General features: G+C 42.6%; 1 protein-coding gene across 1 annotated transcript; it reads left to right on the forward strand.

Annotated features, from left to right (window-relative positions):
• The first annotated feature begins 32 nt into the window (after positions 1 to 32).
• CHD1L (chromodomain helicase DNA binding protein 1 like) lies at positions 33 to 23,123 on the forward strand. The gene is made up of 23 exons (XM_027653372.1): positions 33 to 178; positions 1,782 to 1,894; positions 2,671 to 2,777; positions 3,999 to 4,110; positions 4,421 to 4,452; positions 6,570 to 6,651; positions 7,857 to 8,019; positions 8,390 to 8,545; positions 9,615 to 9,707; positions 10,156 to 10,252; positions 11,669 to 11,742; positions 12,838 to 12,948; positions 14,527 to 14,641; positions 15,081 to 15,234; positions 16,297 to 16,462; positions 17,779 to 17,924; positions 18,259 to 18,422; positions 19,152 to 19,360; positions 20,410 to 20,508; positions 21,061 to 21,131; positions 21,395 to 21,509; positions 21,758 to 21,866; positions 22,547 to 23,123. Exons 1-23 carry the CDS (start codon positions 82 to 84, stop codon positions 22,623 to 22,625), a joined length of 2,664 nt encoding a protein of 887 aa, XP_027509173.1. The 5' UTR covers positions 33 to 81; the 3' UTR covers positions 22,626 to 23,123.
• Positions 23,124 to 24,639: the final 1,516 nt, after the last annotated feature.

A 24,639-nucleotide genomic window follows, 5' to 3' on the forward strand; every position in this document is an offset into this window, starting at 1 on the left:
GGCTCGCCCCGCCCGCGCCCCGCCCTCGGCCGCGGGGAGGAGGCGGGAGCCGCGCGGTGGTGCCAGTGCCTGTGTCCCGCCATGTCCCGCTTCCTACAGGCGCTTCGGCGCTCGGGCAGGGCCCCGGCGGGGGGGCCGGGCGTGCAGGAGGCGGACGTGTCCCAGTGGGGTCTGACAGGTCAGCGGGATGCCCGGGGGAAGGGGTGGGGAGGGAGCGCTGGGCTGGTGCTGTCAGACGATGGCGGGAGGCGGCGGAGGGGCCCGGCGCTGCCTGGTGCGGCTCAGCTCATAGAACCATGAAATGGTTTGGGTTGCAAACAGACCTTGAAGATCATCTCGTTCCAACCCCCTTGTCGTGGGCAAGGACACCTTCAGCTACACCAGGTTGCTCAGAGCCCCATCCAGCCTGGCCTTGAACACCTCCAGGGATGGGGCACCCACAGCTTCTTTGGGCAACCTGTTCCAGTGCCTCACCACTTTTACTGTAAAAAAACAATTTCCTAATACCTAATCTAAACCTATCCTCTTTCAGTTTGAACCAGCTCCCTCTTGTCCTGTCACTACATGCTCTTGTACACAGGCTTGCCCGAACTTTCCTGTAAGTTCCCTTTGGGTACTGAAAGGCTGCAATTAGGTCACCCTGCAGCCTTCTCTTTTCCAGGCTGAACAATCCCAGGTCTCTCAGCTGTAGTGATCTGGGCTCTGTGCTAACAGCCCCCAGACCTGAAATAAATAAATGTGTAAATAAAGTGGTTCCCGGGCCTGTGAAAGCGAGATGGCATCGCTGCCGCAGAGATGGCATTGCTGCCATGCTCGCTCCTTTCGAGCCTTCCCCAGCTGCTGCAGTCACTCCCTCTTCGGCGTTGTGGCTAGGGGCTTAGCCCGGTTTTAACTCCTCCAGTGCCTCACCACAGCCTTAGACAGCTCTGTGCTTCGGGACGAGATCAACACGGGTTGCCCTGTTCAGCGACCTTGAAATGGGCTGATGGTGAGCATGAATGAAAATGCTTTCCACGGCCTGAAGGGTAAGATATTAAAGAGGAATGCCTGGGCTAGCCATCCCGCCTGCACATTTTCCTTAGCTGCGGAGAGTGTCTGTCTCAATCCCCATGCCAGTTTGGGTTTGTGTATCCTGCGGGCTGCTGAGTTGCCTCATGCACTCAGCGTGCACATCTTCCCAGAGAGGAAAGGGCCACAATGGCACAATACCCAGCACTTGAGTCTTGAAGAGGTCTTGAAGAGTTCTACGTGACTTGTTTTGTGCTTGTTTTAACATATTGTGCCCCATAATAAGGATTGCAAGGGTGGTAGTACCTAAAGTGACCTACAACTGAGGTCTGCCCTAACTTAAGTGCAGGAAAGCTGGAAAATGTTGAGAAATTATTATTATACAGTGCTAGATTGTTACAAACATTTCCAGTAGCCTGAAGCATGACCCTGGATCTAGTATTTAAGTAGGTATTTAAGAGTGGCTGGAGCTGAAAATCAAGCTGTCTTTTAGGAATGAAAAGTAGCAGCCTAATTATTAGATCAGGTTCCTGTTACAGGCCTTTGTAATGACTTGGGGTATTTTTGTGTGTACACATTTCTGAATAGGGTTTAATTTAACAGAATTGCTGTAAACACTTGTGTCTCTGCTCTCTAGGAGGGTACATTTCCTTTAAGGCAGATGTTTGGAAAGGTCTGCTCTGAGCAGGACCTGTTTCTAGTAGCTTCAAGGTATAACTGTGTATAGTGTATTGGATGACTGTGTAAATGTAACAAATCACTTTTATTCCCAGGCATTAAGCTTCGTCCCTATCAAGTAGAAGGTGTAAACTGGCTGGTACAATGCTGTGAAGTCCAGCATGGCTGTATCCTGGGTGATGAGATGGGTCTTGGGAAGACTTGTCAGGTATGTCTGCTTCTTCTTCTGGAAAATGATCTTTGCTTAACTTTTTTTTTTTAGCCCAGTGTTTCTGAAAAAGGAAAAGCACCCTAATGACTGGTCAGTTAAGCAGTCCCATTCTGAATTCCATACTCAAACAAGAGAGTTCATTGTCTTTTTCATTCCTTAACCACTTAAAACAAGTCCTGAGTTAGGTCCTGAGTAACACTTCAAAGAGGTTTCAAGGTTTTATAAAAAGATGAGTGGTCATTTTATACAAACACCTCATAGTGCCCAGAGCTGAAGGCACAGTGCACATCCAGTACAGGGAAAATTGTGTCCTTTTGATGCACCTGTACCAAGATGATATTTGAATTCATTAACACATGAATTAAAATTTATAGGTGTGAGTTTTTTGGATTTTTTTTTTAATAAGTTTTTCAATGGCTTTAAGTTTTGTTGGAAAATGATTGTTTGTGCTTTGGTTCAGCTGATTTTGTTCAGTGGGTCTTAAATAACAAACTGGTAGTTTTAGAAAGTGATGCATGGCAGATCTGTTTTGTGACTGTGGGAAAAAGGTTTTGGAAAGGGGCTTCATATATCGAGGTCATGTACTGGGGCCTGATGTAAACCTTTTTGTCATTGATTGTGGATCCCACTTGATGTTCTGTTAATTTTGCTTTGTGCTACAGAACCTGTGGGAACTAGCTGCAAAGCTCAACAAGGAGACAGCTTATAAAGATTCAAGCTATCGGGTTGCACTCTTCCCTTGTTATAAAAAAAATATTTTTCCTGCCTTTTAGACTATTTCACTACTTCTTTATTTGACAAAAAAATTAACCAACAAAGAGAGATTTCTGATACTTTGTCCTCTGTCTGTTTTGAGCAACTGGAAGGAGGAACTGGAGAGGTAAGTTTCAACAGTTGTCTGGCTCATTATATTCTTGCTCAGCAAGTTACAAAGATTGTTTTCAAATGTGCTCACTCCAACACTTTCTTTTTATCCTTTCAAAGGGATAAAAAAGAGAAGCTGCTACTAAACCAACTAATCAATGCGGACTATGCAGTTAACGCATAGTCTTTACCATGCTGTGGTATACATGAATTCATCCATCCTATAATATTGGCTTCCTTACAGTCCAAATGCCTCCACTAGCTCCTTGCTTGTTATTGATTTGTAACCCTCCATGCTCAGCCTCTCTTAGGCAAAATCTGCTGAAGACAGCCAGGATTCTGTTTGATGAAAGGTAAGACCCAAGTTGGGGGGCATGCTCACGTGTGCACGCAAAATACATTACATATGTGCATGCAGACTGTCTTCACTGGGGTGCAGTGACTGTGCTGGTGGCATATCTGCTGTGCCTGGAATATGTACATTTTATGTCTGGAGCCCAAAGATTCCTTTTAAAAGGGCAGGAAGTCAAAGATTAGAACAGAAGTCTGTGTATGGGCCGTGGGGCAATGCTGTCTCTCAGCATCTGAAGTCACCCAGGTTACATTCTGAAGTGAGCTGGCCTGATTTGGATAGACTTTCGGGTGAAATAGTTGGGAGAAAGTGCATCCCTTCAGAGATAGCAGTGAACAGCTATCCAGAAGTAATATCAAGCAAATAACAGTGGGGGGATTAAATGAGGAAGAATTTTATGGTCCCAACTCTTTCTCCGTGGAACTGGGTTTATCTGCATTTTGACTAAGAGAATATATTTTTGAGGCCCTGACTTGGACCTGTTTGCTGCAGACATTGCTTGTTTTAGGCCAATTCTTTGGTCTCAGCTGGGCAAAATGTATTCATTCACCTGCTTCTCATGATCTTTTTTCAATTCTTGATAGCAGATGGGCCATGAGACTGGTTTTCAGCTGTCTACTTTGGACTCATTACCTAGGAGAATGCAGTTTTACTTGAGACTTGTCCAAACCAGAACCAGCAGCTGAGGTGCCAACCTGAGCTTCATTAATCATGGAGTGAGGTTCAAAAGCTGAGATCCAGGCACATCTCACAGGATGGTGGGGTGTTTGGATAGGAGTTCTCATCTGTGCAGTAGCTATGTTTTATAATTGGGGCCGAGTCAAAAACACGTGGAAATACTTAGCTGGGCTCGCTGGTTTTCCTCTCTCTTTCTCTTAACAACAGGTTGGCTCCGGGTCTTTCTTTCACAACGTACATAGGCAACAAGGAAGAGCGACCCAAACTGCAGCAGAAGCTGAAGGACTCTCACTTCCATGCACTCTTGACAACGTACGAAGTACGTGATGCCTTTGTCAGTTGAAAGGAGGACTCAAGCTTTTTCTTCTTTACCCTTCCAGTTCTCTTCCCCTCTCCCCCAGGGAGAGTGTGAGTGAGCAGTTGTGTGGTGCTTATTTAATGACCGGTGTTAAACCACGACATGCTGAAGGTGCCATGTAGTTGTCACATTATTTTCCTCAAGTAGTGAGTGCCTTCATTCCACTCTGCTCCATTTCACCATGGTCTGCAAGTAGACAAAAAGATGCTCTGTTTCTTAACTGGTGTGTTTACTTAAATCATAAATCATGGTTCGTTTTCTTGCGTTGCAGATTTGCCTGAGAGATGCAGCATTTCTAAAATCGTGAGTCTGGTTTTAATTTTTTCAAATTTAAATCTGCATATCTGTCAGTGATTTCTTAAATGTGTTTGTATTTGTGAGATCCTGTGCTTGTTTCACAAGAGCCAAGGATGTGCTTTGCTTGTGATTAGAGCTTTGCCTTCTCCAATTTTCAGTGAAGAATCTTTAATGTCAGCTAAAGTATATGTAAACTTCCCCCAAGGACAGTTTTCAAGCCTGTTAACTCAGAATAATAATACTTAATGACTTAGAGCACTACCTGAAGTATCAGTCCAGAAGACTGATCTTTAGAACAAGGAGATTTTCAAGAGCTTCAGGTTTTAAAGGTATTCCTTGAAAATTCACAGAAACTGACCTGCATTCTACTACAGTGATCATGTGCTAATACCATATCCTGAAGTTTATTGCCTCTTGCCACCAGTCAGAAATGTAGAGGGCTTCTGGAGCATTATGCTTTCTAGCAAGACTGATTATTCAGCTGAAATTCAGCCTGTAGGAGGTATTGTCACAGTCACGCAGAATTTTGCAGAAGTCTGCACTTGAAATGGGGAGGAATTTTAGTAGTAGCACCAATGCCTTGCAATGATGGTAAATGCTGTGACAAATGCTGGGGACAGCTATATATCATGGATAGCTCAGTATCTTTGTAGCAGCAGAAATCCAGTAGCCCCCACTGACACAATTTTGGGTCTGACAGGACTAGTCAGGCCTGCAATGGGCACCCTGTTGTCTTTCAGCAAAGCACCTGTCCTTGGCCTGCTGGAAGTGGCAGGTTGTGCTGGATGGTAGAAGCCAGGCCTAATGAAAGGTAGCCATGACCATACTGTCTTTACAGTTTCATATCATATTCTGCATTGCTGCATATGATTCTGTTTATTTTGCAGTTTAGCCATGGTATGTAGTACCCAGGGAGAGCAAGTAGCTAGCCTTTATATCACAAAAATCTCATCTCCAGTGTAATTTCATACTTCTAAAGCTAACACATAACATCAAAGCCTTGTCACTCAAATTTGGGGAGTTTTCCCTCTGGTCTTCCTTCTGAAAAAAGTAGTTGCTAATCATTTGTACTTTGTCCTGTGCAGGAGCACTTGGAGCACTTTGTAAAAGTGAGTCAAAGTTATCAGATGTCTCACCACCACTACTGCTTATGAGCAGTGTAGTGGCACAGATGAGTTGAGCAAGAGCTGCACTCTAATGTAATACATGAGAGAGAGGACTCTGCTCTGCACATGAGCTTCTGCAATGCTTCACAAGGCAGTGTCCCTTCTGCAGTTCAGCTCCTGAGCCCATGGAATAAGAGTAGTGACACTTGACTGACAGAAGGCAGTGGAGAATCACTCTTACATAGCAAAGAGGGAAGTCAAGGCAAACAGAAAGGCAGTGGGGAGAATGTAGGTCACTGTGATTTCAGACATTGTATTCCACTGGGAAGAGAAGTGTATGGATAAGAAAAGCTGGAGGGTCATGCTTTCCTTACCCTGCCTACCCATCAGCCAGACTTGACTGTGTGGAAATAACTGTGATGTGGGAGTTGAACCCTAGTGATAAGGAGGCACAAACACTGAGGCCTGAAAAGATGTGGAGTTGGTATTAAGCCTAATGGATCTGCTAGATCACCAGTGATTCTGCAGCCTGCTTGAGGAGGCACTGCATAGAGCTGTGTGAGCCTAGAATAAGTTGTCACCCTTGGGTGATTTGCAAAAGACTTGCAATCACTCTTCCATCACTGCCTCATGATAGTTGTTGGGTTTTTGCACAAGTGCTAGGGCCTAGTTTCATGTTTCTTTTTCCAAATCATAGGCTTCCTTGAATTTTTGACTAATTTATGCTTATGTCATTTTCCCATAGGAGTGGGGGTGGAGTGAGAACAAATTCAAGTGAATGTATTTAGTTTTGATTTCAGAAAAACTCATCCAGGCTATAGTTAAGAAGCTGTTTTGGCTCTTCAGAAGAAGTACCTGTGAATTCCTCTCACCCCACTTGTGATGTTTGCTTGTTGTTCATGGGGTGGGACCACTTCAAGTTCAGCCAAGCAGAGGCACCACTTATTTCAGTCTTTCTGTACTTACAAGAATGAACTGTCAGCCCCTAACTGAAGTTGCTGTATTGTGTTTGTTCAGCTTTAACTGGGCTGCCTTGGTTGTAGATGAAGCTCACAGACTGAAAAATCAGAGTTCTCTGCTTTACAAGACACTTTCTGAGGTAAAGTAAGTCATCTATCTTCTAGTATATTAAGACTTTTTCCCTTCAGTATAGCATACAGATTCTCTGTTTGTTTCTCTGAGTATTTATTAAGCTCTGGCCCACAACTAGTTTCTGTCAGAGTTGGTGAACAGACTCCCATATTTAGTAGCAGAGAGATAAAGGCCTATCTTGTTGGCTTTGCATGGAGGTGGGCAGTATTCAGAGCCTCTCTCTCATTCTGATTCATTTGAAAGACTTAAAAATGTAAAACAACTTAACCATAGCTGTGTTGCTGAAGTAGTAGAAGTCTGGCTGACCTAAGACGATTTAAAGCAGCAAGAGGCTATCTCCAGCTCTGGGAGGGTGAAGGAACCCTTCCCTAGTACATGTTAGGAACTACTGTCTTCCACTGTCCCTTGTTTATTGAAAGCAAGAGAATTGCTCCAGCTCCCAAAGCACCCTGCCAGAGTACAACAAATGCCTGAGTGAAGGCTGCATTTCTTGTCATGGCAGTGAAACATGGGAATTAGGGTTGCACTGCCATCAGCCACAATGTACTACAGTATACCTTGGAAAATAGGGTTTTTTATTAAATTACTGAAAGTTTTATACCTTCTGAACATATTGTCCATAATGTCTGTAATTCAAGAACTTTGATTATAGTCACAAAAAAATAGACCTTAGCTCTCCTCCTAACATATTTTCTATTACCAAGCTTAAGATAAATTTCTGTTTTTCCAAAGGTAACCATATTCTTCAAGTCTCTTTACAGGGATTACTGTAAGCAACATGGACCAGATAATGTTGCTGTGTTTGTCAAAGTTAGCCAGCAAATAGAAATGGAACTTAGGCAGTTTCATTTCACTGTCCTATCCCAAGAGCATTTCCCAGTTATCTCTCATTACCAAGCACTGAGTACTAGACTGTAGAGTGCATGGATCTGAGAATTTTAATGGAGCTGGTTTTGCACTTTGTTCTTATTTTGCTTACACTGACTTCCTTGCACTGGTGCCTTCCTAGTCAGTTTGGAGCTGTTTGACAGTCACACCATACCTTATGTTTGGATGATTTTGGCAGACCTTTTCAGCATTCTGCCAGCAGTTCTCTGCTGCCTCTTGTCTTTAGGTTAAGCTTAAGAGTGATGTGGGTGAGTTGTGTATTAACTGATTTGTCATTACAGATATTTTCTCCTAATTATTTTGTTTTATTGCTGGTTCTTTCAGTTCTCAGTAGGCTTCAGCCTGCTACTCACAGGCACTCCAGTCCAGAACAGCCTCCAGGAGCTGTATTCCTTACTCAGCCTTATTGAGCCTGACATCTTTCCTAAGGAACAAGTGAAAGAGTTTGTTGAGTATTACCAAGCAATTGAAAAGGAGAGTGAGCCGGGTCAGTAATAAACAACATTGTACTTCAATCAGAACCAATTGAAGCTGTTCTCTTGGCTAGGAAACGAGGGTGTTGTGTCTTCTTGATTTGCCTTCTTTTAATGCCGACTAGCTTTAAGACAAAGACACAAAAACTAATAATTACCTTTAAAGCAAGAGCTACCCTAATGTGGCTCCTAAGTGTTTCAGGTATGCAGCTGTTTTGGTTTCTCTGTTTGTAAAATCTGGCTTGGAAAATTTCACTAATAGTTGTGAGATTCCTTAATCATTTATTTTGGAAGTGTAGTTGTGAAGGTACTGTATAAACTCTTTACCTTTAACACAGTAATCTCCTCTTTTTTTTTTTTCTTCTCGTCCCTGCCTCTGCATAGCCAAAGAATTGCACAGTGTTCTGCAGCCATTTTTGCTTCGAAGAGTCAAATCTGAGGTGGCTGCAGAACTGCCAAAGAAGGTGGAAGTGGTTCTATACCACGGAATGTCAGCTCTGCAGAAGAAGTACTACAAGGCCATTTTGACAAAAGATCTAGGTAACTGTGGATTTTGAATTCTGTCAATTATTTTTAAAACCAAAAGTAAAGCCTTTTGTAAATGCATGCTTTGTTGCAGAGAAGAAGAAGTTACTCTGCCCTGAAGAATATGTACAGCATAAATATGCCAAATTTATTGTTTGGGGCTGCTTGATTTGTGGTTTTAGCTTGTGATAAAATAAGAGACATATGGATCTATTGCTTAGGTATTGCAGAACTAGGAAGGGTCAGCTTGAGGATCTGCTTTGGGCCAGTCTGTAATTAAAAATACTTACCATGAGGTAAGCTGCTCCTGTTGCATGTTTTTGTATTCAAACAAAAGGGTAGTACGAGAAATTTTGGATCTGTGGATCTCTATGGATTTTCCAATAGTAGCACAGATGCCATAAAGCAAATTTCAACCTACTGGATGCAGTTATGACTTTTTTGGGAAGCCACAGGGCTATGTAGACAATGCAACTACTACCACATCATATGGCTTGCCACTACTTCTGTGTCATAGGGGAAGTAAAACTGGGGAGTTGGAAATCCTGTGTTCTTCTAGGCCTAGCACTTTGCATGAGCACCAACAGGAAATCTGAACCTTCCTCTTATGTAGTCAACATATGTACATGTATTTTCTTCTTCTCAGAAAAATGCAATTCTTCTTAACTTCCTGGTTGCCCAGGAGATCTTGACTGTGGTATTTCACTTTTTTTTTTTTTAAATTCAAATGAACTGCACCAGATTTTTTTCACTGTTTTTGATGATTCACTCTTAGAGAAATTACGCTGACCTTAAAGAGGGACTCCAGCACTTCAGTGAATCTGACACGATAGAGTAGTTTTCATCAGGATCTTATTTCTAGAGGCTTGTCCAAAAAATGTGAAGGAAATTTTATTTGGTCCATGAAAACAGATGTATTAGTCTTGAGGTGGGAAATTCAAATGCAGATATGATATGCAGACAGAGATACTCCAGTGCTGAAGCACTTCAGAGCAGTGCTCAGGACCCAGACATTCCCAGTCAAACCCATTAATGGAGCACAGGCTTCCCTGCTCCATTCCTTTTCTGTGCTCTTTTTTTCCAGATGCATTTGAAAATGAAACAGGAAGAAAGGTTACACTTCAGAATGTCTTAGTTCAGCTTCGGAAGTGTGTTGCCCACCCGTACCTTTTCAATGGTAAGAAGGCACTGTTCTCCCTCTTGAAACAGAAAAAAATAACTTCGATTTACATGGTGGTTTTCTGTTACTACTTGGCAGTGTAATGCTTAGAAGAAGCAAGTCATAAACAATCTTGTACTTGAATCAGTAGCAGCTGTGATTTTGCGACCAGTTCCAAAACATGACAGCTCATCAATAATGAGGAATAAAGTAGGACACTCTGTGAAGCCTGAGTTTCTAACTGCAGCTCTCCGCTTGTGTGTCTTCTCTCACCTAAACAAAGAAATCACAATGCTTTGTGAACTACTGAGGGTGTTGTTTATGGACAGAGAAGGATCATCACTTCTCAATCAAGCATCATGGGGCTCTGTTTGGCAATAGTGGCACTGCAGACACACAGAGGTTGACCACAGAGTTGTTATTTGCATGGTATTAGGTCTGCTTTTGAAACTCCTTTCTGTTCCAGGTGTTGAACCAGAACCCTTTGAGATTGGAGAGCATATTGTTGAAGCCAGTGGCAAGATGTGTTTGTTGGATAAACTCCTTTCATTTTTGTATGCTGGGTATGTCATGTCAGGGTGGGGTTGACATAGGGAAAAGAGATAAACTGGGAAGGCAAACTACCTTATTTAGCCATAGATGAAGCAGATATTCATCAAAACAAAAAACAAAACAAAAAAACCCTGCTCTATTCATTGCATGTTACTGATTACCTGAAAGAAGTAATTTTAGCATCAGGAGCTGCATTGGAGAATATAGAGGAACCTTGATGATTTGTGTAGCTTCCTTTTAAACATTTCTCAAAACACTTCACTCACTCTCTCACATGTTCTCGTATTTACCACGTTTGAGAACCTGGGATAACAATGATGTGACTGGGTATTCAGCATTTCTGGTTTGACTGTGGGTTTCCTGAGAGTGCTTTCCAATGCATTGGTTGAATTCCTTTGTGCTGGCATTCGTGTTATACCAGAAGGCAGAATCCATAGCAAATGTGAAAAAGAAAAACACAAGAATAAGCTGAAACTTCAGCTTTGGGAGTGACATTCAGAAGTCCTTGTGTTGCACTCTGGTGAGTTCAGAACATAGAACCCAAAGACTTTGTGTGTTTTCCTCCACCTCTTAGATGGGCAGCAAATCAAACTGTGATTTGCATTCTTGTGCAGTCTATGAAGCAATGGCTCCTGCATGATAGAAATTCTGTCGTCTGTCTTAACTGGGCTGTGATTTCACTTTGACTGCTTCCAAGGGACAGAGCTCCAACAGACCTGGGGAAGTTCTGTTGTGGTTGTGAAGGTCTTTGTCCTTCTGCTGTGTATCACCTTGTGAGTGGGTGCCTCAGCCTTGAATGTCTTTGCCGCAGTACCAGCCCTGTGCAGGTTCTGGCCTTGAAAATGCCCATGTTCTGCTCTACAGTGAAGTCTGATTTAAACAGAGTCTGAGGTGAAGGACTGGGAGGGAGAAGAGTTGATTTCTCACAAACATTTGTACGTAGTTTAATCTTTGAGGGTCATTTACTGGAGGAGAAAATGCTTTACTGTCACAGAGATGCTGATATCGCATTTTCCCAGCATTTCAGATTCATTGTAGTGTGTGATTTGAGAGCAGTCATGTGGTGAGGAAGACCTTGTCATGCTAAGTTGAAGCCAAGGATCCTTTTACTCAGGCTCCTTTGGATCTTCACCAGGCTGTATCCAGCCAGAAGCAGAGCTGTGCCAGGGCCTTGTTACTTGTCTGTGATTCAACACTCTAGACAGGGCAACTGATGGTGGCAGACGGAGCTCACTGATTGCACTTGGATGTGGGGCTGAAAATGTGGTGAGGGAATGGGCCATGATTCTGGGAGGCTGAGTGTGCAGAGGTGGTGAGGCCTTGCTGTGTAACAGTGACTAACAGTGACTGGTTAAGCTATTGTAACCCCTCTACCATGCTGTGAAATGCTGTCACAGTATGTTGAGTGTCTCATGTTCTTCTTCCAGTGGGCACCGTGTCTTGCTCTTTTCTCAGATGACTCAACTGCTTGATATCCTCCAAGACTACATGGACTATAGAGGTATGTTCTGCACACTTTGATAGGAGAGGGCTTATCTTAATGATCTCTGTCATCTATTGTTCCTCTGATTTTGATTGATGTGCCTGGGATGGAGAAAGAAATGTGATGAGGATTTATTGCTTCTTAGTAGTTAGAAACCATATTCTTGCTCTGTGAGTAGCTCTGTGAGTCGAAGGATCTTGAATTCAGGTCTTTGCTGTGTTGCTGCTTGAAATGAGCTGATAGTTAAATGCTGTTCTTCAAAGTAGTTTCAGCTTTCATTCCTCAGTAAAATGGAGCTAACAAATGGCAGGGTAGCGATGTTTCATTATATACCTGTGTTCAGTTGTGTACCTGAGTCCTGAAGTAATTGCAGTAAAGGCAATGGACTTGCTCTGGATTCAGTTTGTCCAGCATAAAACACAAATTGAGCTACATTCGTACCAGGAAATTAGTTTTTGATTAAAACAGTTGTTGACAGTGGGGCCCCAACATGTCTGTGAGGGCAGGTTGGATCAGACCATTTTTGGCAAGATTAGCAATGTGTTCTTGGGACATTTTCTTTTGTTTCAATCCACATGGCTTCATGCCTACTTAGGATTTCCCATGAAAGAGGCTTTTGTGTGGTGTTTATGGTTTTGGACGACTAATAATGTAGGATAAAGCCAAATGTAGTGCCATATCCCATACTGCTTGCTAACAGGAAAGCACACATTGAAGGTCGTGGGAGTTTGGATAAGAAGGAACTGATGGTTGTTGGCCTGTTTTGTGGGGCCAACAGCCAGCACAGCATAGTATGAAATGGGACTGTTTGCTAATGTTCTTTTACTTGGGTTCTGAATTTTCCTGTTGTGTTTCCAAGCAGTAAATTAAATGCTGAGAGTCTCTGCTTCAGACTCAGCTAAATTAGCAGTCAATCTGGAAGTCAGGGTCACTACTTCAGTTTATACGAGGTTTAACTGGAAAAAAATGGAGTTGAAGGCAATAAAATGAGAACCAAGGCAGGAGGACTTGGCATGAAACTATTCAGAACGGCAGTGAGACAATAGAGAATGAGGTAAGAGAGTAAGAGCATAGATGGAATTTCAGAAATATCCGTGTTTCTTGTTCGAAAAGGCTACAGCTACGAGCGGCTGGACGGCTCTGTTAGGGGTGAAGAGAGACACCTTGCCATTAAGAACTTTGGTCAACAGCCCATCTTTATCTTCCTGTTGAGCACCAGAGCAGGTAAGTAAGGAGAGACAAACAAACCATCTTGCTTCTGCACTCTACCTTTTCTCTCTCTGGCAAGATTTCAGGGAGTTCTGAATCTTACAAAGTCTGTTCATGTGGGGGATTTTTGAGGGAGACAGGACATATCCTGAACTTGGGTCTCTCATCTAGGACATCTGGTTTTCTGTGCTTTCTTTTTGGCAGCTGATGCCAAGATACTTTTCATATTGCAGCCTCTTGAGTTTATGTTATTCTAAGTCCCATAATGACTGTCTCTGTGCCAGTTTGAGCTTAAGGAATCTCACTAGCATTTTATTTCTGCAAGTGCCAGAACTTAGGCAGGAACAGACTTCCTTTAAGTAAACTGGTGGAATTGCTTCTCGAGTTTGCTGAACATGGACATGCTGTCTAGCTGGCAGACAGACTCAAACAACAGCCTTTTGCTGTCCTGAGATTGCAAAGAACTCTATGGGACTGCTTCCTCCTCTCTTTGGTCCTTGGGCAGATCAGGGTCTTCTACACCGTTTCAAAGTTCACTGTCTCTCTGTTCAAGCAAGCGCAGAGCCAGGCTTCTACTTGTCTCCAGAGAAGGCATCCACACTGCTTGATCTCAAACATCCAACTGGAACTAAGTCTTCCTTTGGGTTTCTGCTTAGACTTTTGTGGATGAGCCTGGCTCCAATATTACCACAGTGCATTGAGAGTAGTACATAGGGAGACCGAAGAGAAGCACCTAATGCTAGATGTTGGGAGTATGTGTGTCTCTCACCACAGTGCCTGAACTCTCCTTGCCCGTGTCAGCCAGACTTAATACTGCACATTGCCATATCTGGCCAAAGCATCTTGTATTTACCTGGGAACAGGTGCGCTAACAGTTACACATTGCTGTTGTATTATGGACAGAAATTATCCGGTGCATGACTGTGTTCACTTGCAGGGATTTCTGATTACAGTGAAGATGTCTTACCATGAGCTGGGAAAAATGTAAGGCAGCAGGCTGTCCCCTCTTTAACTACAATATGTGGTCACAATAGTGGGTATTTAAAAATGTAGAATTCACTGTGGGTTTTTTTCTTTTCATTCCATGAAAGCCCAAGCTCTAACCTCAAAACCTCTAAGTCATATAAATACTTAGGGTCTGGTTATTGTATATTTGGACCTGGTGTTTGCCAGTGTTTCAGTGGTGTATTTACCAGCTGCTTCTGAGCTGCAGCCAAGTCACAACTTGGGCAGTCCCTTGTGGCCTCAGGGAAGCCCATCCTTGCTGGGATAACCTGCCTGCCAGCAGAAGAATATGTCTGTGTTCTTCAGTCTTGACAGTCTTGACCCTTTGTATTGATTCACTCGCACCCCGTCTTTTTTGATTACATTTGATTATATTGCACAGTACAGCGTGATTTTGGGCTGTTGCAGAAAACTGGAAGCTGGAAATGGAAGGCTTACCCATCCTTTTAGATCCTTATGAGACTTAGATTTGGGGTTGAGAGATGGATTGAATTAGATACAGTTGATCAGATCTGACAGAACTTTGCATAGCATAAATTCTCCTTAATTTTGCTAACATATTTTGTGACCATCTTCTTTTGTTTGTAGGTGGAGTTGGCATGAATCTGACAGCAGCAGATACAGTTATTTTTACTGACAGTGATTTTAACCCACAAAATGACTTGCAAGCAATAGCAAGAGCTCACCGAATCGGGCAGCACAAGTGAGAAACGTCACTACTTCTGGTTTAGCTGCTGACTCTCTTGGTCTCTCAGTATTACTTTCCCTATCCCTTGTCAATGGAAGGTTAACGTACAATAGACTGAAGATGAAAGGAGAGCAGAGAGGATTGTATATCTTCATTTTTCAGTTGCAGCCTCATGCAGTCTCGTTCTCGTCATGTGTCTAGGGTGGGAGCTCTGTAAATTTGGAGTAGGAAATGGAGGCTGGAGGTTTGCCTGCACTTTTGCAGTGAGCATTTCTCCCATGTCAAGAAACAATTGTATCAGCATTACATTTCTGCTGATTATTTTTGTTAATTTTGTTCTTGCTGGTTTTAACCTACCAAAGGAGTGGGTGAGGAGATAGTGCTCCATGCAAGGAAATAGCTTAGTGCACCTCAAAAAAAAGTAAACAATAAGAATTTTCACAAACTTTTCCAGGCCTGTGAAAATTATCCGCTTGATTGGGCGAGATACAATTGAAGAACTAATCTACCGAAGAGCTGCTTCTAAACTCCGTCTGACAAATGCTGTTGTAGAAGGGGGTCAGTTTGCTCTGGGAGCACCCAAGCCTCAAGGAGCAGCAGAATTACAGGTAAACTAGAGCCAAACCCTTATTTAGACTTCAGTAGTGACCTTAGAAATGTCCCAGCATGTTTCCGTATTTACATCTGATATGAACCTATCCAAACAACTGGGCATTGACATGACAGCTTTTGTATGTAAGAACCAAAATGACATCCTGGGTCCAGACAAGATCTGATGTTTGAAGACAATTTTTGCAATTTTTGAGGCACATCCGTTGTTGGAAAAGGATGTCTTTTCTTGGAGAAGAGGGGAAGACAGAATCTTTCCTTGTCTTACTTGTTTTTAATTATACTAAGTCTGAAGTGGAAGCTGATTCATTGTTTCTAGAACTGGTCTGTCTCTAGTGCTTTTCTCTGGCAAACAGAGCTGATAACAAGTACCTAGTCAGCTTTTGGTTGTTAATCTGAAATTCGGTCGACCTTCTGTTGGCCTCTTGGCCTCAGGAGTCAGGGCATGATTTATAATTCTGACCTGAAAGCTGAGGTTTGTGCTGAGAACTTGGGTCGAAAACCTCAGGCAAAGTGACATTTAAGGGTATATATCCCGTATGGGCAGCTAAACCTGGGAGAGATTTGCATTTAGTGTATCCTTTCCCCCTCCACCTCCCCTCCCTGCCCCATCAGCATGTATCTCAGCAATTATAGTTTCTGTGGGAGAAATGGAACAGAGCCCATAGGAAATTCCATGCTGATGTTTTTCTCCCCATGGATTTCTGTGATATTTAAGCTTTTGTTTTAGAAGGGTTGGGGCAAAACCAAGTCTTTCTGGCTATGAAGAAAGCTGCTTGACTGCAGTCAGTAGAGTTCTGTTCTGTCATTTAGCCCTGAAGAAAAATGACCATTCAAGTCTGATTAAGTTGTGATTGAGAGAGATACATTGTAGGGGCTTGTCCCTTCAAGCTTTGGGAGAACCAGACATGTTAAAGCATTAGTATTTTGACAGGCAGACTTAAAGCTTAGGTTTCTCCACTCCCACGTGCTTTGCATTTAAGCCTGAGAAGGTCAAGACACTGGGATTGACATGGAGTTACAAGATAATAACACTGAACTTCGCCTTCTGTTTGTTAAAGCTGAGTGAAATCTTGAAATTTGGCTTGGATAAATTGCTCTCCTCTGAGGGGAGTACTATACAGGATGTGGAGCTGGAAAACATCCTTGGAGAGACAAAAGGAGGGAACTGGGTAATGGACGTTGTGCTGCCACGTAAAGAAGAGAATGAAGAAGAGAATACAGAGAGTAAGTTAACCCTAAATAGCTACAATATTTGGATGCTGGTAGTAGGGAAGGCTTCGCAGATAGGTGTGGCATTTTTCAGACAAGAAGAAAAGCAGAATTGTAAGTAAGTGATTTGGATTTTGTTTGTGGCCTATCCACAAACTTTATTTCTGAGTCTTTATTGGTTTTTTTGCTTCTTTTTTGTGTCCTTGTTTGCCTGTTTGTAAGATAATGTTAACAATTATTGCCCAGTTTTGGTGACAGGGAGTTGAATTCCTTCCTGTGAATGTTTTAAGACCTCAGATGGAAATTCATGAGAAAAGGGGAAATATTCATGTTCCAGCTACTGCTTTTCCCACAGAGAAACATTAAGATAGATATGCAGTTTTAGAGATATAACAGTAACTTAAGGAGAGGCCGTGTAGCAGGTGTTTTGTATTTATCCCCAAACAAAAGATTATTGGCCATGAAAATCACAAGCTGAAAGGACCTTAAAAAATTTCAAAATGTGAGATAAGAAATGCAGAGTCATGGTGTCTAAACAACCAGAACAAACCTACTCTATCTTCAGAACTCTACTTTCTTGTCCAAATGTCACACAATTTTGGTTCGTTTTTCATAGCCCCATACTATATGAAAATAAATTCCAAGAATACTGTGCTGTTCTAGTGTCACGGTGAGAAAGACGGAATTTCTGTCTGGGTACACAGTAGCACTTAAGTATATATCTGTGACTGAAGTAGAAATGTGGCCCTGCAGGTTAGGTACAGTCCATGCTGCAGCAGTTGCCAGCAACAAGTAATTATTTGCTGGGAGTTAGCAACGAGTGGTATTTTCTGGTGGTAACTTAAAAGAGGAGCAGTGGTGCTACACTGTGTAATAGGTATTGAGAAAATAACTCACCTGATGAGCAGCAACTCTGCCAGAGTTCTGTGCTTTTATTTTGTTTGGGAGCTCAAAAACAGAAGTTTGCTGTCCCTTTACAAGAGTTGCCTGTAATTAGATAGCAGAGCTAAATGGATTTGCTCCAGGCAGAGATGGAATGACCAAAGAGAACAGCGATAGAGCCACAACTTAAGAGAGTTAATTGACAAAAAAGGAAGAAAGGTTCTTTGACAGCATAAATGTCTTAAAAGCTTTGGTCTAAGGAAGCAAATCTTGATTCTCTTATTTCTGCATGATGCTGACACTGGTCATACAAAAAATTTTGAGACTGAAGATCTTTTCCTGCTGAGGGTAGAATGCCATAGAGGAGCCAAATTTTGTTTATCTTGCTGTACATTTTAGGTGTTAGCAGGTTTTAGTTCCTTTTTACACTTTTTAATTATTTTTTAAAGATCACATGTACGTGTATGAAGGCAAAGATTATTCAAAAGAACCCAGCAGAGAAGACAAAAAAGCATTTGATCAGCTTCTGGATCTTCAGAAAACGCTGTTTGAAGAGACCAGTAAGGAAGGGAGAGCTCTCCGGAACAAAACAAATGTAAGACAGAAGACATGACAAGGCGCATGATGCTCTTTCATTTGCTTGTGGAAAATGAAAAAGACAGTTTCCTCTCTTTACCTGCAGCTTGCAGGAGGCATGTTAAAAGATTTGGATGCCAATGTAGTAAGGTTGGCTCTGGAATCTGAGGGCTCGAGAATTCAGCAATCCTGATAACTCAGGTCACAAAACCACATATTATGTGGCAATTGGGATCTGATGATTAAGACTTGTGGGCAAGGAAACAAATGGGAAAGTACATATGTTAAGGTGGGCACTAGGCATGGCTTTAAGATGAGCAGTTTGTTTCTGTGATACTACTTTCTTTCTCTAGGCCCTTCTCACAGGCCTTCGGGAACAGTCAGTCAGGAGGAAGCACTTGTTTAGTGCAGAGGAGCTGGAGGCAAGGATGAAAAAGCGCCAAGAAGCAGCAGCAAAGAGAGCAAGGCTCATGGAGGAAAAGAAGGCAGCAAAAGCAGAGGCAGAGCACAAGAAAAAGTATGGTTTGTACTACTTGTAAACTGATGTCTGTTGCCCTATAGTCTAGAAATGTGTGTCTGATTGATGAAAATAAGTTGTGCTCTGTATCCACTCTTGCAGGTGGGATGGGGATGAGGGGAGGAGAAGATGACAGAATGATTGCAGGCCACCCTCATGAAAGAGTTAACTTCATATATTAGGATATTTCTATGTGTATGATTGAACTGCATAACATGGAGATATGAAGATGAAAAAATGGTTTGAGTCCCTAGGAAGGATTCTTTTCCCCTGAATAGCCTTCCTGACTTTACATCTAATTTGAGTCATAGAGTGGCCTGAATAAGAACCCCATATCTGACTGTACAATGATCCTTTGGGAGAAGCTTTCTGAAATGTCACAGTTGGCCCCTATGTATTGTTCTGATATCTGTGACTCTCTTGCATGTCTTGACTTTCTCTTCCTTGTTTCCCAGGTGTTCTTCCTTTTCACCACTCGAAAATACCTCCTTGCCCTTTGTCATATGATCACTTTTTCCATGCCTGCAATTGGCTTATCACCTTGGCATGTCGCTCTTAATATCATGGATAAGAACTGTTGTAAATGTTGTTCTGTCCTAAAATGGGGGAGAGAGCAGAGGGAATGCAGTTCTAGGTCTCCTGTGTTTCACTGCAATGAATTAAACCAAGGTGTGTGCTCCCCCAACTTTGATTTTCATTTAACATCCTCTTCTCTTGTTTTTGTTTCAGGATGACCTGGTGGGAGGCAAATCATTACACATCTACCTGCCTTCCTTCGGAAGACAGTGGCTCTGAGGAAGAGTTTGGGGAGGATGAGGTTGGGCTGGATGTGGATTTAGATTACAAAGATGCAGACCAGAACAATATCAAGTACGTCATGGGAGATGTAACCCAACCCCAAGCAGAAGAGGAAGATGCCATCATTGTCCATTGCCTAGGTGGGACTTACGAAAAACAGGAATGCTGTTGGGTGAGGTGGACAAGGGAGTGAATTGTCCCTACTAGCTCAATAGTTTCTGATTCCCATGCACACTGAAATCATTTGGATTTGAGTCTGATGTAATCTCAAGTGGTCCAGAGGCAATACAGCCTCTACTCTATCATGTATAACCCACACAAGTAGTAGCAAGGTGTGCATGGGTCTTTGCATCCCCTCTCTGGATTTATGGGTGAGCCTCTTGAAAAGTGTCTGTATGGCTTGAAATTTTATGTCTGTGGCTAAGTGACAACAGTTCCTGAGAGCAGGGCCTTTTGTTTATTCTGTGGAAGCTGTAGGGTTCAAACTCAGATACTGAAAATCATCTGCTTTATCCAGTCAGCAGAGAGAGACAGGCGCTTTCAGAGGCTGAGGTCAGAGTTTCTCAGTGCTTGTGTCTCAGCACTGACAGTACAGAGGCTCTAGGCTGGTCTCCTAACTTCAGGACCTCTGTTAAGACACTAAAGCTGAGGGAGAGAAAGTCATATTACAGACTTTCTCCTGAAGCTGTGTTGGAGCTACTCTCTGAGCAGAACATTTTAATCTGCTTTGGCTTATGTTACACTCTGCATGAAACCTCAAGTTTAAAGCGGAAATGCCAAGTAAAAGTGAAAGGCTGCAAATACCAAACATCATGTTGTGGGAAGCCCAAGGCACCAAGCTGGGGACATACTACATATATGCTCTATGCACCTATAGGTATGTATGTGAGGATGCTGTCAGGTTTATATGCTCAATGCCATGGTTAGTGCTTGTTTGAGCATTCTCAGTAGTCAGTAAGAAGGAATTCTTCCTGCAGTTTTTCAGGGAACTGTGACAAGTATGTTTTTCTCAAGGGCTGAGACCATCCTTTAGGATGGTCCCTTGAATAGTGGTTGACTTCAGTTCGTATGTGGTTCCTATATCTGGTTTTGATAATCATTTGTCTCGTGTATAGAGCAGGTGCCTTTCCTGCAGGGATGGTCTTCAAGCTCACTTCTAAAAGGAGTCTAACTTGTCACTTCATTCTAGATGACTCTGGCCGCTGGGGAAGGGGTGGTTTATTTACTGCTCTGGAAGCTCGTTCTGATCAGCCAAGGAAAATATATGAGATGGCAGGAAAGATGAAAGGTAAGAGATTAAAACATGACCTTAGGCCAAAATACTTGAAAGAACTTAAATCACACTGATGTTACAGGAGTGAGGTGCCTGGACACCTTGATACTCATGTTTCTACCTCTTTCTCTAGATATGTGCATCCCTAACTCTGAAAGTAGTAATTCAGTGGGTACTTCGACTTGACTTGTTTGGAGTGTAAGAACTCTGTGTGTGGACTAATCATTCCAATCCAAGTTGCAAGTCATAAAAAAGGGAAAAAACGCCAAACTTGTTCATTATTCACAGGCTTTTCACTGTATAAGACAGAGCACTGCATCTTCTGTCACAGTGCTTTCAAGAAGGATGAAAGCCACCTCAGGCAGTACTCAGCTGAGCCTTTGCTTCCCTCCAGGCACTAATCTTTTCTTGAGCATGTATTAGCAGTTTTGAGCTAACTGCAGCTGGTGTGGACTGCACACCTTGCAGTAAGGTGGACCCGTTGATTTTTTTAATTTCTTGGGAGATGCTTTCCTCTTGTTTCAGGACTGATTTTTTCTTGTTGTCCTGTTCTTGTTTTCTGGACAGACCTGGAGTTAGGAGGAACCCTGTTATTCCCTATTGATGATAAAAAATCAAGGAAAAAAGGACGAGACTTGGTGAGAATGTGAAGCTCTTTTTTTTTGTTGGTCTCTCCATATGTTTTTGACATTGTGTGACATGAACCTTATGGTTTTTTCCCAATAATAATGGCACTGAATACTGAACATGACCAAGTTGCAGTTAAATATTAGAGAAAATGAGTTCTTTTCCTCATTTATTAAAGCTATAAGTTAGTAATGCAGTTTTCCAGCAGCTGTCACTGTGTCTCTTAGTGCTGTATATGGACTCCATTTCAGTTTTTTGTGTGTTTTCCCCTTAGTTGGCCTTGATTGTAGCTCAGCACCGGGATCGGTCCAACAACTTGTCTGGCATTAAGCTGTCTGCTTTAGAAAAGGGCCTGAAGAAGATTTATTTGGCAGCCAAGAAAAGGAATGGTAAGTGTCTGTGCAGTAGAACAGTGAATCCTTACATGTGTGATTGCTCCTAAAGATGATGACCAATTTCCACCTCTCCTCTACTGTTTTTTTCTGAAGTAAAGTAGGAGTGAGATCTCCATAGCAGATATGTCGCTCCAAAATCTTTCTTCTGTTCTTGATGGGTAGCTTGAAGTCCTTACCTAGATTGCTTTCTGTATGTGTATCTTGTCCTCAAGAGTGTGCACTCTCCATTCTCTCCTTCTCAGCAACAGTGCATCTTCCACGTATCGGGTATGCAACAAAAGGTTTCAACTGGTACGGTACTGAGCGGCTCATCCGAAAGTACCTGGCAACACGGGGCATCCCCACCCTTATGTATCCTTTTGGAGTATGTCTTATTATTTTCATAATCTAGTACTGAAATGATCCTGTAAATATCTTGATGAATGCAAAGCAAGGAAGCAAGGCAAGGCGCAGATGCCACAGTCCAGCTAAAAACCTGGTTTCTCTGACTTTTCTGTCATGCAAGTACTCATTCCACACTGAGGACTTAATCATTTAGCTGATAATGACAGACAAGTGTGATTCAGTGTGCCTGTCAGAATTTGTTAGAACCAGGTGCTAGTCTTCTGTTGACAGCATCGACTTACCTGTATATGCCACATCTGTGAGAGAGGTGACTGGAATTTCAAATAAATGGAGGTGACTCAGAAAGCATCAAAAGTGAGAATATAAAAAAACATTACAATGTTCCAAACAAGTGATAACCTGCTTCCTTGGCTGAACATTGTGAAAGTTGGTGTGTTAGGACAGGCTTAGGAAGGCTTTCACCTTCCAGGAAAGGAAGCGTGTTTACAAGGAGGCTGTTTTGTCCCTTCTTTAGGAAGACATGCACTTGTATACTGACACTGTCAGCAGTTCTGTGAAACAGAAAACCTGAAACAAAGAAAATAGTATTCAGAGCATTCTGCCTCCTTCCTTGCTGAATCTGTTAGTGGACATATTGTCTAGCACTCGTTGACACTTGACAGCATTTCCTTGACATTTTTTATTAGATATTACTTCTCTAGGAGTAAAGGCTCTTCCTCTGCTTCCCAGCCATATTCATCTCCAATGACAGTTTCAAAGCCGTGAAGGTGCAGTTAGTTCACCGAGAAACATGCTCAAAGAGCGAACATCACACAGGCAGTCTGTGTGCATTCACTTCAGAAATGAGTCTTACACAGCCATTACTCACCCCTGTATCTCTCTGCCTCTACTGGCCCCAACGTTCACATATTGCCAGTGGCCCTGGCAAGGAATCTGCTTCAGAGTCCAAAGAGGAAGGACGTTTGCTCAATCTCAGATCTGTTTTGGAGATGAATAATTAAACTTCCACTGATGGTCCATTGTTATCCCTTACATTAAGTTATTGTTAAGGCTTGGAATACAGTATTGTTTGGCTGTATTTCCCTGCCCTCCCCCCTTCAAATTCCATACTTTATATCACTATACTTCTTTTCAATCAGCTTTTTAGTGGTTACCTGGCATTCTGTGTACATGTCCACATATAACTTTCAGCGGAAAGGAACTTCTCAACTGTATGACAACCACATAGAATAAACTGTTTATACTCTTCTGGTTTTTAAGAAATCCATTTGACTTACATTTGTTCAAATATAAAATTTAGCTATATAATCATGTGCTTATAGTCTAGCAAAATGCCGACCAGTATTCTTGGCAAAGGTGTGCAAGGCTGCCAAAATTTGAGACTGACTTTATAAATGATACCTTTCCTCCCACAACTCTTTTTTTCATTACACATTTTTTGTTGCAGCTGTTGGGCAAAACCAGTTCTTTACTGCTGTCTAGAAAGCTGTGTGAAAGCTTCCATGACCCTTTGATTCACTTTTTAGCACAGAGTTTTTGATGTTTGGTGTTTACTGCAAGGGAACTTCCCTGGTTTTTGCATTGTTGGCACTGTTGGCTTTAGAGTATTTTTAGGGTGTTTTTAGTACAACCAGGTAGTAGTAGCTCTCCTAATAAGTGTTTGTTTGACCAGAGAGATTGTAAGGTGCCAAACTTAATTCAACTTAAAATTCAGCTTCCAAAAGGAAACCACCCCACATGCAGTGGAAAGTATGTCCTTAAATATCTCATTAGCCAACAAACATCTCACTGGCTGCATTTGTGCTGCCTCTGTGGCACCATCTGGTTACTTAATAATTTCAGGCCTTCCGTGGCTCATCATGCTGACTGGTGTGCTCCACACTAGAAGAAGTCTTCCTGAGTTGGATACTCTGTCCTTCTCCCTTAGCTGTACCAGAAAACCCCAGGTGATTCCTTATCTGAAGCTTAGGTAAACTAGTGCTGCACAGCACCTCTGTGGGTAAGACCTATCTTGCAGCTGCTCACAGAAACAGCCCCTCTGTATCTGGCAAAGTGTCTGACCATGAGGATTTGGAGGGGTGAGAGATGGTAGGGTAGAAGTACCTTGTTTTCCCCAAGTCTCTCTAACTGGCGCTCTTCCAGCAGGCCGGCTGGTGGCACTGTTAATCAGCTGCAGCAGCGCACGGTGCTTCTCCAGCCTGGAGAAACGCTCCCTCTTTGCCAGCATTGAAACACCAATTATGCTTTTCTCTTTGGCAGCTTGACTGAACACATAATTTCAGTCTGCAGACTCAAGGCTCTGTTCCTCTACCTCTTCTTCTTCCTGTGTATTTATTGTCCTTCTTTAAAAGGTTTAATTCCCAAGTGTTCCAGTCTGTGCAGTCTTGTTCCTCAGCTTCACACACACTTATGGCCAAATCCTAGCTCACCCACAGAGTTCTCTGCCCTCCATGCAGTTACACTTGGGCAGGATTTGTCTTGTGGCTGAGTCCCCCAGAACAGATTGAAGTAGTGTGTCTGCCACCACTAAGGCCAAGTATTCCTGTTTGAGGCCTCATGCTTTCCTTTGTTTCAACAAGATGAGGCTCAGCCTCTGTCCCGTGCCACTCACCCTGGTATGACTCTGACTAGAGTTATAAAGGAGAGGAGGGCATGACTACCTGCCTTTTAATGTCCCTTACCCTTTAAGATAAGGTCTGTAGGGGGCTGCAAGGTACCTGGCACACAGAGGAAAGTCATGGTATGTGATAGATTTTAGCCCTCTAACTCAGGGGCAAGT

The sequence above is a fragment of the Corapipo altera genome, unplaced genomic scaffold, assembly GCF_003945725.1.
Source record: "Corapipo altera isolate COAL_440 unplaced genomic scaffold, ASM394572v1 61, whole genome shotgun sequence".
Taxonomy (NCBI): domain Eukaryota; kingdom Metazoa; phylum Chordata; class Aves; order Passeriformes; family Pipridae; genus Corapipo; species Corapipo altera.